At 47.8% G+C, this 16,862-nt stretch overlaps 1 protein-coding gene and 1 pseudogene across 1 annotated transcript; one reads left to right on the top strand and one right to left on the bottom strand.

Moving 5' to 3' along the window:
* Positions 1 to 5,216: 5,216 nt before the first annotated feature.
* LOC123049077 (uncharacterized) lies at positions 5,217 to 6,601 on the top strand (annotated as a pseudogene).
* A 3,540-nt stretch (positions 6,602 to 10,141) lies between these two features.
* On the bottom strand, positions 10,142 to 16,291 carry LOC123052252 (A-kinase anchor protein 17A). Its single transcript, XM_044475374.1, has 5 exons — positions 15,663 to 16,291; positions 15,439 to 15,583; positions 13,761 to 13,920; positions 11,127 to 11,300; positions 10,142 to 10,414 (listed from the first exon to the last, which is right to left on the bottom strand). Exons 1-5 carry the CDS (start codon positions 16,189 to 16,191, stop codon positions 10,409 to 10,411), a joined length of 1,014 nt encoding a protein of 337 aa, XP_044331309.1. The 5' UTR covers positions 16,192 to 16,291; the 3' UTR covers positions 10,142 to 10,408.
* Between the last annotated feature and the right edge of the window lie 571 nt (positions 16,292 to 16,862).

Here is a 16,862-nt window from a genome sequence, read left to right as displayed (position 1 = left end):
CTCCATGGGCTCAAAGTTTTACCACAGCCCCTCCTAGTCCCCCTCTAGCACTTGTATGCTCTTCTACGCGAGAAAGCAATGATGAAGGGGGGAGAACCCCATTTTTCTTCTCTAGACAGTGGATTCCTCCCTCTCTCTCTCAGCCTCCTTCTCTCCCCTCAGCTTTCCAGAGCATCCAAGGCTCCCCAGGACTTCTGCCCACACCTCCTGCAGTCTCCAGACACAAGTGGGCGCGCGCGGACGTGGGAAAGCCGCGGATGCTAGCCAAAGTCGCGCTCTAGAGCGCTTGGCAGGGCACCCGACCGTTGACGCCACGTCCCCCGACCACCTCGAGCCTCCCCGCGCGCCAGTCGATGCCCCTCGACGTCCGCTCCACGCCAGCAGGCTGCCCACTTGCTCCCCGGCCTCCTCTCTATCCCGCAGCTCATCCCGCTCCTCCTCTCTCTCCCTGGCACCCTAGACCACTCCCACGAGCACCACCGAGCCCTCCATTCCCTCTCTAACGGCCACCCGAGCCGATCCCGGGCACCCGTAGGCCGCGCCTACGGTGGACCTCGGCCAGCCTATATAAGGCGACCCCGAGCCTCTCTCTCACTCCCTGTCTCTCCCCCACACTCCTAATCAACCTCCCGCACCACCCATTTGTCTTCAGGGCCGCTCGAGCTCGAGATCAAGCTCGAGCTCCGCCGCCTCGGCTCGTCGACGTTCGCGCGGTACAGGCCTCCTCAGCCCCCGTTCTCTCTTGATCTGGAACCGCACGGCATCACTGACCCTTTCCCCTCTCTTCCCCGCTCTTTTTGCAGCCGGGAACGGCCGGAACCACCGACGCCCGAAGCACCTCCGCCGCGTGACCTCGTCGCCGGCGAACCAGGCTTCTCCGGCGACCACCTCAACCTCCACCCGAACGGCGACATCCCCCTGAGTCCAACGGTGCCACCCGCTCGACCTGTCGTGCCCTGTAGCGTCGCCGGTGAGCTCGTCGGCCCCTCTATCGCAGGGTTGAAGATGACAGGCGGGACCCACCAATCATCCTCACCTCTTCCTCGCCCCTCTCTCTCTCTCTCTCACTGACGCCCGGGCCCTGCCCGTCAGGTTTGAAAACCTGGCGCGCGTGCGCTGGCTCGCCGGGCCTCCTCTCCCTCTGGGCCTGCTGCGGTGCGGCTGTTCTCGCCCAGCAAGCATAGTGCCCTTTTTTCCTTTTCTGTGCAAACTTGCAAAAATTCCACAGAATTAAATAAATATCCAAATGCAATAATTCCAGCTCCTAAATTCTTGTAAAAATTTCACCTATTTAATGGTGTAACTTTCATACATGCCCAACCAACTTTTCTATACTGTTCAAATTTAAATTCCAATTTGAGCAATTAAATCCCTGTTTGAAAATCAACTGCTCTGTCCCTGTAGCTCCAAATCCAAAACTAAGAATTTTCCCCTTCTTAGTTTTCCTCCTAGTATTTAACAAAAATAAGTTGACATTTTTCTGCGCACCTTGACTTTTCTATTTTTATTATTGCCTGATTTTCCCGTTGTTTTTGTTGCGACGAATAGATCCTGTGTTTGACGATTGGAGAAGAAGAAGGAGAAGGACCTGAAGACTTTGAAGACCAAGCCAACCAAGGCAAGCAACCCTTTGACCATGATTCACCCCTCTTGTTCATCGATAAATTTTCCGTATGCATGATGACGTTGTTGAATATGAACTGGATATAATTGTTGCATTGATGCATGCCCATTGGTACTTGCATGTTCGTAGCTCTACCCTGTGCTAGAGATGCAATGGAAAATACTTGATATTGACACATGATGTTGCAACTATGCCATGATCATCTCTTGGTTACAATTCTTTGAAAACCCCATCGGGTGCCCCTAATGCCCGTGGGTGATGTTGAACTAAGGTCACCACTTGAGGACAAAGTGGTGTACCAGAGAAAGCTTTTTGTGTAAGAGTAAAATGATGGATTAGATTTAGGTGTGATTACCGTCCCAACCAAACATGTGCAACCACTCTACCCCTTATGGGACGGGGCATTATTCATTACCTAGGCCGATACTAGCATGGTGCCCACATTACTAGTGCCGGGAGTGACATGAGGTCACTCTCGGGACCGGGTCGTGCTCGGATAGGCGGCCATGACTATTTTCACAGGGCACCGGACACACCGTTGGTCCCTTCGTGTATGAGTGATAATGTGAAAGGACAGAGTTCCACGATCTTTTGTTTATACACGAGGGCCGTGTACCAACGAGTGGACCATATGTTAGTGTCGTCTAGGGAAAGATAATGATCGGGTGCTTCTCCCGAGTACTTGAGGTACTGCGGGATCGTGGATGACACGAAAGCTTCCCGGATCTTGTGGGTAAAGTGCGCTACCTCTGCAGAGTGTCAAACTATTCGAATAGCCGTGTCCACGATCATGGACAGTTGGGTGGTGCTACTTAAACTATGTCCAGAAATTTTACGAACCTGGTGCCTATGTGTGTGGAAGAGAATCTATTTGTGTCAAGGTGGTGACTTGACATGTCAAATGAGCTAGCATTGATCCAAACTCTATTTATGTTGATATCTGTAACCGTTCTCATGGTTACCGAAGTTCATTGATGCATACCTTACAAGTTGATAGGACATCTCAACTAGCATGGAGTTAGGGTGCTTTCTCGTTGTTACAACTTCCATTGCTACTTTGAACCAAAACATGGGTTGCTTGCGAGTACATTCAAAGTACTCATTGGCTTGCCACTGGTTATTTAATTGGACGGGCATGGAAGAACAGGAGTTCGAAGAAGAAATCTTTGGAGACGAACATGCGAACTAGGACGCTTTCCCAGTCAGAATTCCTGTAGGGTTAAGGCAGATGGCATGGGTTCTACTTATCAACGAAGATTTCCGCTGTTTAAGTTTATTTGGTATTCAGCCCTTGAGGCTTTATCTATGTAAGATTTGACCATAATGGTCATAATTTGTGTAAGACGATATGTATGGAGTAAGACTCTTGTTATTTCAGCTTCTGTGTGTTCAGTGAGCATTGATCTCTGGGATCACTGTACACGTGCATTCGGTGATCACGACTTATGAGTCGGGGTCCCCACAGCCATGTCGCCGCGTCGTATGCGCGGCGGCCTCGTGGGCGGTCTCGAACGTCCCGAGACCAAGGCGTGTATTACCAGAGCGGATCTCCGTGTAATACACGCCGGAGGGGCGGGCGCGGACGCCGCTATAGCCGGAGCTGCTCCGGGCGCGCGGCGGCATGTCAGCGGCGAGGGAGAAGACGCTGGAGGTGGCGGCGGGGCGCTGGAGGCGAGGAAGAAGGGGACGGCGACGGCGGGGCACCGGCAGAAGCGGGAAGAAGGGAGAGAGAGGCAACGCAGATGGCGGTTAGCGGGCGCCCGCCGCGGGTTTTATAGAGCGCGCTGAATGCCACGCACCAAAACTGCCGCGCGGGTTGCCGCTTTTTCGCGCGCGCGCAGTTTTCTTTCCGGCGCCAAACCGGCTCGCACGCGTAAAAGACGCATTTTTTTCCCGCACTGGCCGTTTCTGGCACACCTGCTGGAGATGCTCTAAGGATGAAAAAAATGAAAGAATTTTGGGCGTGCACTGATGCACAGGTCAGCAGAGCAGGCTGCTAGCAACAACTTCTTTGCAGACGTCGTTGCATACTTGCACGCACAGGTCCATCCAGAAGCTTAAAAATGCTTGCGAAAAGAAAATTTAAAACGAGCCCTCATGTCACCCATTTGTCTTTAGGTGTCAGCTATCCCTTCCAGAGAGTAGCTTAATACTATCATTTTTAAGCTCTGTAAAGTGATATAAACGCTCTTATTTCTCTAAAGAGGGAGTATTTTCTTTCCCAGCTTGTCCGTCATCTCCTCCATATTCTTCCGAGCACGTCAGCGCGAGGTTCTCAGGCATTCTTCAGACACAGCCACACAGGCACGCAGCTTTGCAATAATAAGCTACTCACTCCATCAGAATTACTTGTCTCAAAAATGGATGTATCTAAAACTAAAATACGTCTAGATACATCCATTTCTGCAATAAGTAATTCCGAACGGAGGGAGTACCTACTAGTAGTACTGTGATTAGCCGCATGGAACTTCTAGAATGATTTTCTTTTTTGAACCGAGGTATTTTCATTAAAAAAATATATACAAAAGTACAACTTCTAGAATGATCCCACTAAAAAAGTCAAGATGGGGCTGTCATAACGGAAGCAGATAACAATCCAAGAGAAATGATGGGCAGAGCAGAGCGATCGACCTGCCGAGATTTGTCTCCTCCTTTGACCTACATAGGCCAAACAAATAAAACTAAACTGGTAAATCATCGCTACGTAGCACGAATCGCAGGAGCCGTTGACTCGTTCAAGACGACCCGTGTTAGTTTAATCGGCACGATAAGCTTGAGAGAAGCAGCGGAGATCGGTCCACGGCTTGCACAGCAATCAAACCTTACCGCGGCCGGCCGGCGGGTCAGCGGAAACTCAGCTAGCGCTCGCGAATCACTGCGTACGTACCTGACATTCTGCTACTAAATCATGAGCAGAGAAAATTGGGCAACCGGCAGGGAAATCACGAGGGTGACCGACGTCGTGACCTCGCGCCGCTGGTGGAATCAATGCGGGCAACCCGTACGCTGCTCATCAGGTCATGATCGAGCTAGTTGGAGACGGGCGGAACTAGCTGGAGACTTGGAGTCAATTTATCTGCACAGGCTGATAAACCAACTGTACGAGTAGTTTTTATGTGCGAGCTCGACGGGCAACCAACAGGATCGACGGCAAGGGTGTCCGGATACGCAGTTACGTACGCATGCACCTCGTGGATTACTTGGTGCATATTCGTACAAAAACTATGGGTTTGATGATGTTACTTAGAAATTGTTATCGATCCGTCGGTTGATCGAGTTATACGTCACCACTGATACAGTCTCTCTACAAATCGTGATTATCCGGTTGCACCTTTTTTTATTATTAAATTAAAACCGTGGAACGTCGAGCATAGAACAATTTCCCATGCATACAATTCAGAAGCAGACGTACGCTCTGTATAAATTATGGGACGTGTCGCTTTGCTCTCTGTCTGAAGATTCTCACCGTTTTCTTTCTTCTTGTTGTTAACGGCTTAACGCGGACACAGTACTGGAGTAGTATTTCCCATCTCTACACCAGGTCAATCGTGGCAAGCAAGGCATGAAAATTGAATAGTACTATCTGACACCTCCGCGCTTGACCCAGCGCGCGCCAGGACACCGCCCCGCGGCCTTCAAATGATCGAGTCGCCCCCGACTTCCAGATTCCAGTCACCCAGCCCCACAGAGGAACAGCTAAACAAATTAAGAGCGACACCGGAGCAAGTTACAGCCAGCTTCAGCTTGGAAGTTATCCCCTTTATAAGCAGTTCTTGACAGGGAGTGGTAAACGGTATTATGCCGGAAGAAATGGTGCTCTGCGGCACGGCCAGCTTCAAGGACGTTGACAAGGAAGAGCCGATGAGTGGCGGAGGCAAGCAGGCGCAGAGGAAGGAGAAGAAGAAGCCGGGCGCCGGGAAGAAGGAGAACCCGTACGCGTCGCGCGGGCTCGACAAGTTCTCCATGGTGCTCGCGGAGCTCGAGTCCCGGCGGGAGAAGGTCCTGCGCCGCGTCGACGGCGGCGACCACGTCATGGTCCGGTTCGTGCAGTCCGAGACCAAGGGCTGGGTGCCCATCGTCGTCAAGCTGCCCGCGGAAGAGCCCGCCGCCAAGGCCGAGCCAAAGAAGAAGTGCAAGTTCAAGCTGGCCGTCTCGTCCACGCCTCCGCCCACGCAGCCGCCGTCGCCGCGGACGGAGTCCACCAGCCCGAGAGGAGGAGACGACGCCGTCATGCACGTCGCGCCTGCGACGGCGCCGGCGGTCGCTGCAGCGCCGACGAAGAAGAAGGCTTCGCCCGCCGGGAGGTGGTCGTGGGCGGACAAGGCGATTAGGCCGAGCCAGTACTGGCCGTTCGTGGCGGTGCTGCTCTTGCTGAGCCTGGTCGTGTTCGGGAGGATGTTCGCCATCTGCTGCACCTCCATCTGGTGGTACCTCGTGCCCATCTTGAACGGCGAGGATGGAGGACCGAGATCCATGGGCAAGACCGGCAGGCATCTCGGCAAGAAGGCGAGCGAAGAAGATCGGCGAGAAGATTACTTGGGCGTCATTGCCTCCTTCACATGGCAAGAAGGGCAGCTCTGGCGACCATGAGGTGATTTCGCCTAGAAGGTCACATGGCAAGAAGAGCAGCTCCGGCGACCATGAGGTGATTTCGCCCAGAAGATCACATGGCAAGAAAAGTAGTAGCTCCGGCGACCATGACGTGATTTCACCTAGAAGCCATGCACATGGGAAGAAAGGGTAATTCGCACTTAGAAGGTCGTGTTGTAAATAGTCGTCAAACGGGGTGGCCAGAAAGATCAAATTTCAGGTTTTATCTTTCCTACCGTTCTCCGGTTTTTGTTGTTCTTTTTCTCAAAGGAAAAAAGAGCTGATTGTAGATTTGTAATGGAAGTGTCCATGTACACCAGATCAGCCCCTTCATGTGTGGCTACTCAAACAAAGTGTTCAGAAAATTCGGGCAACATGCGTAACGATTTTAGGTATAAATTCCGTACACTAAGAACTTCTTGGTTCAGGCTGGCCACGTGTGATCCCGATACATCGTTGATTTGATCATTGGTGCATGCCAATTGCATATGATTTGGTGCTTGACATCCTCTTGGATGACTGCTGAAAATGCAAAGGCGTTTAGCCATATGACGGAGATAAACATGTGAATTGCTGCTATGATGTTTGATGTCACACATTGGTCATTGGTCTACTTTGTTACCGTCATAAAATAGGCTTTCGTCTCGCTTTTTTCTATCTCTACTTCTCTACTAGTATCTTTTACTTAAAAAATAAGTAATGTTGCAAAACTCTTTGTCAGTCGGTCCCCCTCTCATCACATCTCCCCATAGATTTATTTCATCCAGACTTTTTTTTCCAGCACATCATATTTGATCACACCTTCCCAGTGCACCCCTCAATCACGTTGATTACTTACCTTCTGAACCAATTTCACCTTAATATACTTACCAAATTTATCATCAAACTATAAGGTAAATCACCGCACTTTTCCAGTGCGCTGCTTAATCGTATTAATTACTTACCCTCTATACCAATTTCACCTTAATTTGCTGCTTAATTGTATTAATTACTTACCCTCTATACCAATTTCATCTTAATTTACTTACCAAACTTCTTATCAAACTATAAAGCAAATCACGGGCAGGATTTAGTAAACATTTATTTGCACAACCACATTAATATGGATAGCTAATTCACGAGCTAACATACTATAATATACATATCCCGTTGCAACGCACGGACATGGTCCTACTATATAGATATAAAGCAACACCCCAAAGTACACGGTCAAACGATGCAATATGATAAAGAGGCCCTCTTACAAAGCATGTCTAAAGATACAACATGAAGCACAAAACTAGTCTACCACCTTGTCGAGGCCAAATCAATGACTCCTGAACTCCACGACAACGTCATAGGAGGGTGACGGTGCCAAGGGCTTTCACCCGGAGCCCTAGCACAGCGACGAGACCCATGACAACATATTCAGGAAGAAAGCGGCACCCACGTGCATCACCGTTGCAAAAGCAAGAAGCTTTCGCTCGGAGACTCACCTGCACCACCCGGAGGCACCGTGGTCACCGCCGCAATGATGGCCAGACCATTCACACCAGATCTAGGCACCGTCACTTCCGTAGGAAGAGGACAAGTCCGAGCCTCCCGCCACCACACCCCTTGCCGCCCACACGGCCAAGAGGCGAAGCCACCACTACCACTACGGAGACTGCCGAAAAGCCAACCGTGTAGACCATCATCCGGGGTCGCCGCCCCGTCATCCTCGGACAAAATCATCACCGACGCCATAACACGTGGATGCCACCCCAACCAATCCTCAAGACTCCGCCCCCAATCGAGGGACCAAGTCCAACCCATGCACCGGCGGCTAGTCCACGTCGTCGCCCATCTTATAGACAACGCTACCGGGAAGGAGCGTGGGCATCGCCTCGTCAAATCTGGTCACTCCAGATCCAAAAGGAGGAGACACCCGTGGCAGCTGGCACCTCCGGCCACCAAGCAGTGGCAACCACATCCGTGGACTCCTCGTATCCCACTCCACCACCACCGTCCCACTGCCGAGGGTCACTACTCAAACATGCATCATATCGCCGCCGCGCGCACATGGGAGAAGAACAGCGTCGCCAACCCATTGTTGTCAGGCTGGCACCACCACCAACACGCTCCTGCCTCCATCGTCCGGAAGCACCTTAGAGGAGGCTGCCAACTACAGTCGTAGCCGCCCAGCCTACAGGGCCAGACCTGGTCACGTCGTTGCCATAGCCCGCTGAAGCGAGCGTCATTGACCCAGTGAGCACGCACCTCCACATCACGGTCGGCATGTTGTCGTCACGCCACCGTCGCATCCCTGCGCTGCTTCGCCAGGCACCAGCGCCGCATCCCGGAGCGGCCACCCAACCCCACGCCGAGGCCATCACGGGAGGCGCTCGGTCGTGTCCTATGGCGGCGGTGAGAGGGAGGAGCAAGGTGGAGAGAGCTCACGGTGACGGCTAGCTCACCCTCCTCGTCGCCGTGGGGCAACACGGGAGGGGATGGGGGCCGTCTACTTGGTTATCCAACCAAACACATCCTAACGGTTTCTAGATTCAGGCTAGCACATCACCATCTGTATGTATCTATCTAACCTTCTTTTTTGGCGGTTAGCATCAGCACCTATCCTGTAGTGGACAATGAATGAACGCCACCATGTGTATACTTCTAGTGGTTTAAAACCGATGAGTTTAAGTCAACCATGTGTCTTCTAGATGCTTGAAAACCTCACCTTTTTCTGAAGGTGCATAGAAACAGAAACTCATTGTTGAATGTTTGCTCTGACAAGCGAGGATTTCAAAAAAGACTTTAATTATGCACCTGGCCAACAGCGTCATTTCACGAACGGCTGAAATTCTTGCCACGTGCAAGCATGTGTTACACACCTCACTGCTCACTCTCAGTTTCAAGATAATCTAATAGTTGTTCAATCTAGTAATTTCTTTTAGATTAAGTCTTACGTGTTGTTTGACCGGTGAAAGACTTCCTTTGTTGAAATGTTATGTTATCTTTGTCTGGCTCCGATCTTTGGAAGCGATTAAACTTCTTCTAACTGCATTGTGATTTTTTGATTGGTCAGATGGGCAGAAGTAGAGGTGCTAATGGCAAAATTCTTACATCGGAAGATAAAGCCAAAACACACAATACAGAGCAGTAAGCGCTAAGAAAAGAACCAGACAGCCAAAACAGATACAAGATGCCGAGGAGCACGACTAAGTGCCTGTTCTGTTCCTCTCCGCTCCCGCCGCTGAGCTCACGGAGCGGAGCAGGTTGCTGCAGCTTTTCACGGAGCAATCTCAAACCGAGCTCCGCTGCTCCGCGGAGTGGAGAGAATCCAAACAAGGCCTAAGAAGACAAGCACAAAGAATTAATAAAATGCACACCGTTGAAGCCCTCACTAAAAACAGGCTGTAAGCACCGGACGTTATTTTGCTCTGAAATACAAGGCGCACCTCCGCCGATAGCCCACGCCCACAGCCACACCACCGTCTCAGAGCCCAACGACGCGCGCCAAAGAAGCGTGACGCCGGCGACCACCACCCGAGCCCCCTACTCGATGGGGGCAGATCGCTGCGTGCCACGACTCGCCGCTGCTAGATCAAGCTAGGCTTTGCCCGAAGGATGCCAAAGGTGGTGACAGGAGGGAAGGAGAAGCCAGGGGGGAGGAGGTTGCGCGGAGTGGCGCCGCCCGAGCCGTTGGGGGAAAGGACAACACGCGGGAGAGGGAAACTCTCTTACCACCTAACCAGTCTGCTAGATACTCATTGTTGAATGTTTGCTTTAACAACCAGGGAGAAGATTGAGAAATGAATTTAATTACTCTTTCCCTAAGTTTTAGTACAACTTAGGGAGTAAGATAATCGAACAGTTGGGACTCGGCACATCTAGAATGGAGCGTAACTGCAGTGGGTTTTGTGATTGATCAAATGAGCAGATGTAGAGGTGCTAAAGGCGAAACTCTTACTGAAGCAAACACTAACTTTTGTTAAGCTCGAACTTTCGGTATCAACTAGGTGCCACCACAATAGCTGTAATAGCTTATACTGTGGGACGGAGGGAGTACAAATCAGCGACTCGGACGGAATGATTTTACTGTTAGACTAATGACGAGAAGTAAAAGGAGACAAAAAACGAATAGTGAACATCACAATGATACAGACCACAGAATACAACCAATTCTCCTCCTTATGACATGTAATTTCACAACTCATCATATCCTTTGCGCCATCAATCCTGAATCACATTGAGATGAATAGATGTTAGAAAATAGAAATGGTTACGGAAAATCACATTGTACAGAACAGAGTAATGATACAAGACAAGCGCCGGAAAATTCTCACTGCCCATCAGACTAGCCAAGAAAGAAGACATATTTTTTCCAAGAGAGTTCAAAATAAACATATAAATTATGGACAGTTTATAAATGTACCCAAAATAGCAAAAACCACAACTTCCGTTATCCTGAAAATTTAATTAGGCCCAGGGGTGGCAATTTTACTCAAAGACATGATTAATTCCATATGTTTCTTTAATACAGGGCAAGTGGAGGCAAACTATCTGCATTTTAAACTTCTGAACAGGTATTTGCCCGATACTACTACCTCTGTTCGCTGATGTAAGACGTTTTGGCAGTTCACGTCTTACATTAGTGAACAGAGGTAGTATTTAATAAGGCCACGGTGTCAAGTTTCCTCATCAATACTGCGCCCCATGATCCTGTTATGTTAAATCTCCATGAAGATACATGTATGCATGTGAACTGAAGCACTGCCAAATAATGTTCCTCATGTTACACACGTTTCAAATTTGAAGACGAGCCACGTTCTGGTAATATATTTGGCAGGAACCATGAAGGAATGCTTCAGTTGTAATGGAGCATGCAGTCACAGAAATGCAAAAATCGGAGTTGGAAACTTTTGGCATAAAACTTGACATGGTAACTTACCCTGAATCTCTTCCTATGATCTGATTCGATCCGCGAGGTGTAATGTTTCTTCCTTCCATGTACCGGTGCATCTGTTTCTTCTAGTTTGTTATGTGCAGGCTCGCATTGTGCATTACGAAAGAAACCTTCCCTGTCCCAAGTCACATCATAGTTCACTTTCAACCGCGATCCTTCCTTTAAAAACAAAATAAATGAGTCAGCTTTCATTATGCTTTCTAACACAGAATGCAAAGACTTACTAGATGTTAATCTGTATTGTGTAGTGACTAGGGTACAGAGACTAGAAGCCATCAGTTACTAGCTATTGGTTAGCAACACTTGTAAAAAATTCTATCAAAATGTGTGAACCCTTGAGAAAATATTGATGGGGTGAATTCAAAGGAATATACTCTCTAAACTCTACATCTCTTTTACTTATTTAGTTGATGATCATCATGTCAAAAGTATTTGTAATGGTATTTCCTTCTCTTATTCAATAGAAAATCACAGAACCATGGGATAATCCATTCGAATATTTGACATCATGTCATGTCAGGCAACTAATGTTATATAAAGAAAGAATAAAACATGAGCAGTGTAAGTCATCGCACATTGTAGGTGATCTGCTAACATTTTTTCTTTTGAGGGATGATCTGCTAACACTTTGGAAAAAATATCTTCCATCAGAGCTCAAAACATGTCAGGCATTAGTGCACTAGACACCGCATCAAACGTGACCCTAGTGTGCAATCACGGCAGTGAGCAGTAGCAATTTCCCTAATGTCTCTACAGGGCACTAGTAGAGCCCCTGTTACAGTTCTCAAGCAGGGCTCACCGCCGCCTTGAAAAATCGTTTTCCCCTAAGAAGCACAGATACGGGGACGGAGGCACGGCAATACGCATACGGGGACACGAGGAGAACTGGGCAGCAGCGTGGTCACTGGAGGCTGGCTCCCGAGTGCCCACCGTGTCCACGCCGAATCTAGGCCGTATCCCGATTTCATTTCTTTCTTTTTTAATTCGAAAAAGATGGATTACTGTGTGATATGTGTATCCAGCCGTATCCGGGCTAATCCCCGTGTCCCCCCGTATCAGGACGGCAAATCAGCAGTTCTGGTCGCATCAGTTCTTCTTAGGTTTTCCCTTATATGGTACATCTTCTACGAGAAGCAATAGGCGTTAAGGTTGTAGCAATGGAATGATAAGCCGCGGTCCTAGAGCACATGTAGAATTGCAAATGTTAGGGTAGTCAACACATGCTGTTGTGGCACAGTTTGGTGATGGTTTCTAGGATCTTGACATGGACGGTGAGCTTCCAACACTGGTAGCGCCCTTCGACCGGCTCATCACGTTGTCACTCAAAATTGCATCATCAAAGGAGGCTGTGATATTTGTGACGTTGTTGGGGCATCTTCCATGATCTTACAAATACTTCAGGAAAAAGGGCCGCAACAGCTGCCAATGATGACAGGGCCTAACAAGAACAGAAACAGGCTGCGTCTATGGAGGTATGCCTGGAATTGCTACTGCTCGCCAATGTACATAAGGACAGGGCCACCTACAGGGTCAAGTACATTGAGCAGTGGGTTCAAGGTCAACACATTTGAGTTTCTTGTGGATAATGCACTATTACATGACATGTTTTCAGCTCTAAATGCAAGATGTTTCAAGTCATTATGTATTGGAAAGGCCTTCTGTGCAAACCACATCTATTTCCTGGAGTCCAATGCACTTGTTGATGGCAGGTTTTTTAGCTGTAGAATGCAAGATATTAGCTTTATGTGTGTAATTAAGTGTGTTGGAGTACTCCTGATTATTGTTATCCCTTCTTTAGACAATAGTTCCCAGCATCACAGATATTAACTGGACCATATCGCTATACCACAAAACTCCACTAAAAAAAGGTACTCTACCATACCAACACAAGGATTTGGCGTGACTTAGCATATAAGTAATACATTTCAAGTGCTTCTGACAATGATTAGTAAAATATGTACTCCCTCCGTTCCTAAATGTAAGTCTTTTTAGACATTTCAAATGGAATACAACATACGGATGTATGTAGACATATTTTAGAGTGTAGATTCACTCATTTTGCTCCGTATGTAGTCACTTGATGGAATCTCTAGAAAGACTTATATTTAGGAACGGAGGGAGTATAATTCACAATGTTATTCCTTGCGGCTCACTCCATCGATCTTTTTGCAAGGGTCCACACATTTCAAGAGTAAGAATCTCATAAGTTATGCCAAGCGGTGGCTTTATCTATACACAATTCACATATATGCGGCTCAACTGGTTTTACATTCTTGCACAAACTTAGACGTTATTGAACCATATAAGTTCACCATAGGGTTCACTAGATGAGACAAGTCACTAGACAAACCACAAATAGGTACAAAAGTTACACAAGTAGATAAAAACTGACACTCTTTAGAGGTGAAGATGTAACACATGAATAGGAAAGATGTATTCTATACGTCCATATATTACCATTCCAATAGTCAGTTCTAAAATATCAGCTGAGCGGTGATAAATATGGATTTCTTACAAATAGAATGAAGTAGATCTTGTCATGTTGTTCTGTTATGTTTGCTTCTACTAATAGGCATGAAGGGTTAAGAAGCAACAAGTAATAGAATATGCAAACTTTACCTTCTCTAATGACCGCCCACATAATGCCTTCATTGCATTGTGGAAGTCATCATAACTCTCAAATTGCACCCACACCTTACAATTGAGTCCAGATATGAGACCCTTATTAGTCTCATCTTTTTTTTCTTCTAATTCATCGTCATTAGAAATATTTAAGGTCCTGTCAATTGGAGAGAAAATGATTGTGTAGCATAAGTTTAGAGAAAGGTAACAGCAGTCAACCAAACATCTAGAGGGCACAAATATTCACGCTACCTTATATGAGCTAGTAAGAAATTTCTGAAGCGATATGGATCAAATATAAAATATTAAATGGACAATATCTTTATTGCAATTCCAGTGAAGCAAATTACAGGACAGCAATTAAAAACTCAGATCGTGGCCTAAGGCAAATCCAATAAACCATGACAAACTTATGAAGCCCAGAAATTTAACTATGAAGTTTCAAAGCATATCTGGAATGCTATATAGTGCATCATTTCTTAATTTGGTCTCGATTTTTTTCCCACACAAATAACAAAGAAACAATGTCAATCGTTGATTTTTTTTTTCATACAGCAACATCTTCCACTTATCTACAGCTAACACACCAGATTCCCAATGGCCAGGATTGTTCAGATTTCCTTCACATGGTAAGCCAGGGACCCGGACCCATCGGCTTCCGCCCACCCGCATGCAGTTTAGGGGCAAATATGAAATCAGCCCATGTAATATTCTTGCATGGCCAGTTGAACGCTCACAGCCTGACTAGTCAGAGTGAGCGCAATGAATTTATTATAATACTCCCTACGTTCCATAATGTAGTGCATATAGATTTTTTCAACAGTCAAACTTTGCAAACTTTGATCATATTTAGAGCGAAAAATATTTATATTAAGAATAGCAGATGTATATCATCAGATACATCATGAGTTAAATATTCATATTGTATATGTTTGGTATTACAGATATAGATAATTTTCTCCATAAACTGGGTCAAAGTTTGCTAAGTTTGACTTTTCGGAAAATTTATATGCACTACATTATGGAACAGAGGGAGTACTAAATAATGTCTGGTTATCTAATCATGTTTGTGTGGTGTGGATTTCACGCGCACAACTGTACAAATGGAAAAGGTTCCCAAAGATATATTGTTTCACATTTTGATTCCCAAAATTGCTTATTATTGCCAAAAAGAAGCTTTTTGCAATGAATTCTGAATAGTTGTTACTGGTTATATGTGCGCAAGTTAGTTAAAACTTGGAGACTCGAATCATAATTCTATATTCATCAGAGATGAGAAAATAACGGAGTTTATACATGAACGGCATCATATTAGAAAACATATATTAAGGAATCTTCCAGTGTTAGCGTTTCTCTGTGTTCACAACTCAATAACTATGTGTCCATTTCGGGGACAAAACAAGGTGCGTGAGAATAATTATGTGCCAATTAATATGGATCGGAGGGAGTACTACAAACAAATCAGAAGCCACAGAGATGAACAAATACTGGTCCAATGTTTCTATTAATATAAAGGTATAAGGTAGCTTATATACAGTTAGTTTAGGTGTCCTTAAGCCTTAGCAGTTTCCAGTTTTGTGGCATTAATCCTTTGGCCTGTAGGCTTGTAGGCCATTGGCACAAAAATTGATGGTAGATAATGAACCAAACATGCGTCACGAACACCAGACTGCACCTTATTTTACCAAGAGCTGAGAAGATAGTGTGGGTGACCAATGTGGACGCCTTCGACGATATCCTCGTCTCCGCAAACCACCTGGACGGCACACCTCTCACAAGAATTGTGTCTGGTCTTTTTGCTATCTTCCTCACCGGATTCCCTGAAACGAGCAAGCATCGATCAAGTCAACCTAGTAGCAAATCAAACCAAGAATAGCCAATACAAGAACCAGCCCATACTAGTACTAAAGAGCTCGGAGGCGTAAAAATCCTCCCATGACTTCTTCATCGCCGTGAAGTCATCTGAGGCGGGGATCTCGACACTCATCCGGTACATAACCCCCTTAAGGTTGAGGTCGATGCCATCTAGCTTCTCGACCAGGGAGCTCCGCCACTGTGAGTACTTCTTCTCCTCCTGCTCTGGGGTCATCTTCTCGGCTTCGTTGTCTCCTGTGCGGTTGCCTGGGCGGAGGAAGGAGAGATCGCGGACGTACAGGATGCCGGAGGCGACGGGATCGTCCCGACGGCGCTTCTGCAGGTCCGGGAGGCGGCTGACGGACAGGTCGGAGTCTTGGAGGAGGGAGAGCGAGAGCGGCGGGTTGCGGAGGAAGGCGAGGAGCGCGGACTTGAGCTGCCACTCGTCGACGGGGCTCACGGAGAGGTCGGCGCGGGAGAAGGAGAGGAGCAGCTTCAGGCGCCGCGCAAGGGATAGACCGCTCGGGAGAGGGAACGGCTCGGTTGGCCGGAGCGTGGCGGTGGCGGCGGACATAGCGGCGCGGTGGCTAGGGATGGCGTCCGACGGCCTGGGTTTCTTTGACTGGCGGAGAGACTGGAGACGACGACTCGCAAGAGGGGCCACGGCAAGATCTAAAATCAACGGCTAAGATTAGCCCTTGGACACAAAACTGCTCACTCGATTTACCGTTTAGAATCAAAATCCACCCTCGGCACCATCCCCTTTGGCGAGCTCCGTGATTCTCCTTCCTGCATACTGCATTCTCCTACTATAGAACGTATAGATGAAATCACATAATGCGCATGTCGTTTTCAGGGACGGTGTCGAGTATAACGTTTATTAGGAAAAATGGGATAGACTAGAATTTGTTTCGGCTTGTCTTGTATTTCAAGTAGATCATTGTACTCTTATATATATGTCCACGAGGCTCAAGCAATACAACGAACTATTCCACCAATCCCTCTCTTCCTTCTAACATGGTATCAAAGCCGCTGCTGCTGCATCGCTCGGTCGGGCCGCAGCGCCGCCGCCCTGTGGTTCTCCTCGCGGCTGCATCGACTCGTGCGTCGCCGCTACGTCGCCCCTTCAGGCCGTAGTGCCGCGATACGCGGTCCCCGCCGCCGCCCCGAGGCCGTCCCGGCGGCTGCACCGACTCGCGAACCGTCGTTGCGTCGCCCCTTCGGGCCGTAGCGTCGCGGCCCGCG

This window comes from Triticum aestivum, chromosome 2D (assembly GCF_018294505.1).
Source record: "Triticum aestivum cultivar Chinese Spring chromosome 2D, IWGSC CS RefSeq v2.1, whole genome shotgun sequence".
Lineage (NCBI taxonomy): Eukaryota > Viridiplantae > Streptophyta > Magnoliopsida > Poales > Poaceae > Triticum > Triticum aestivum.
Note: the sequence above shows the minus strand (reverse complement) of the source record. Positions and strands in the feature narration are given on the sequence as shown.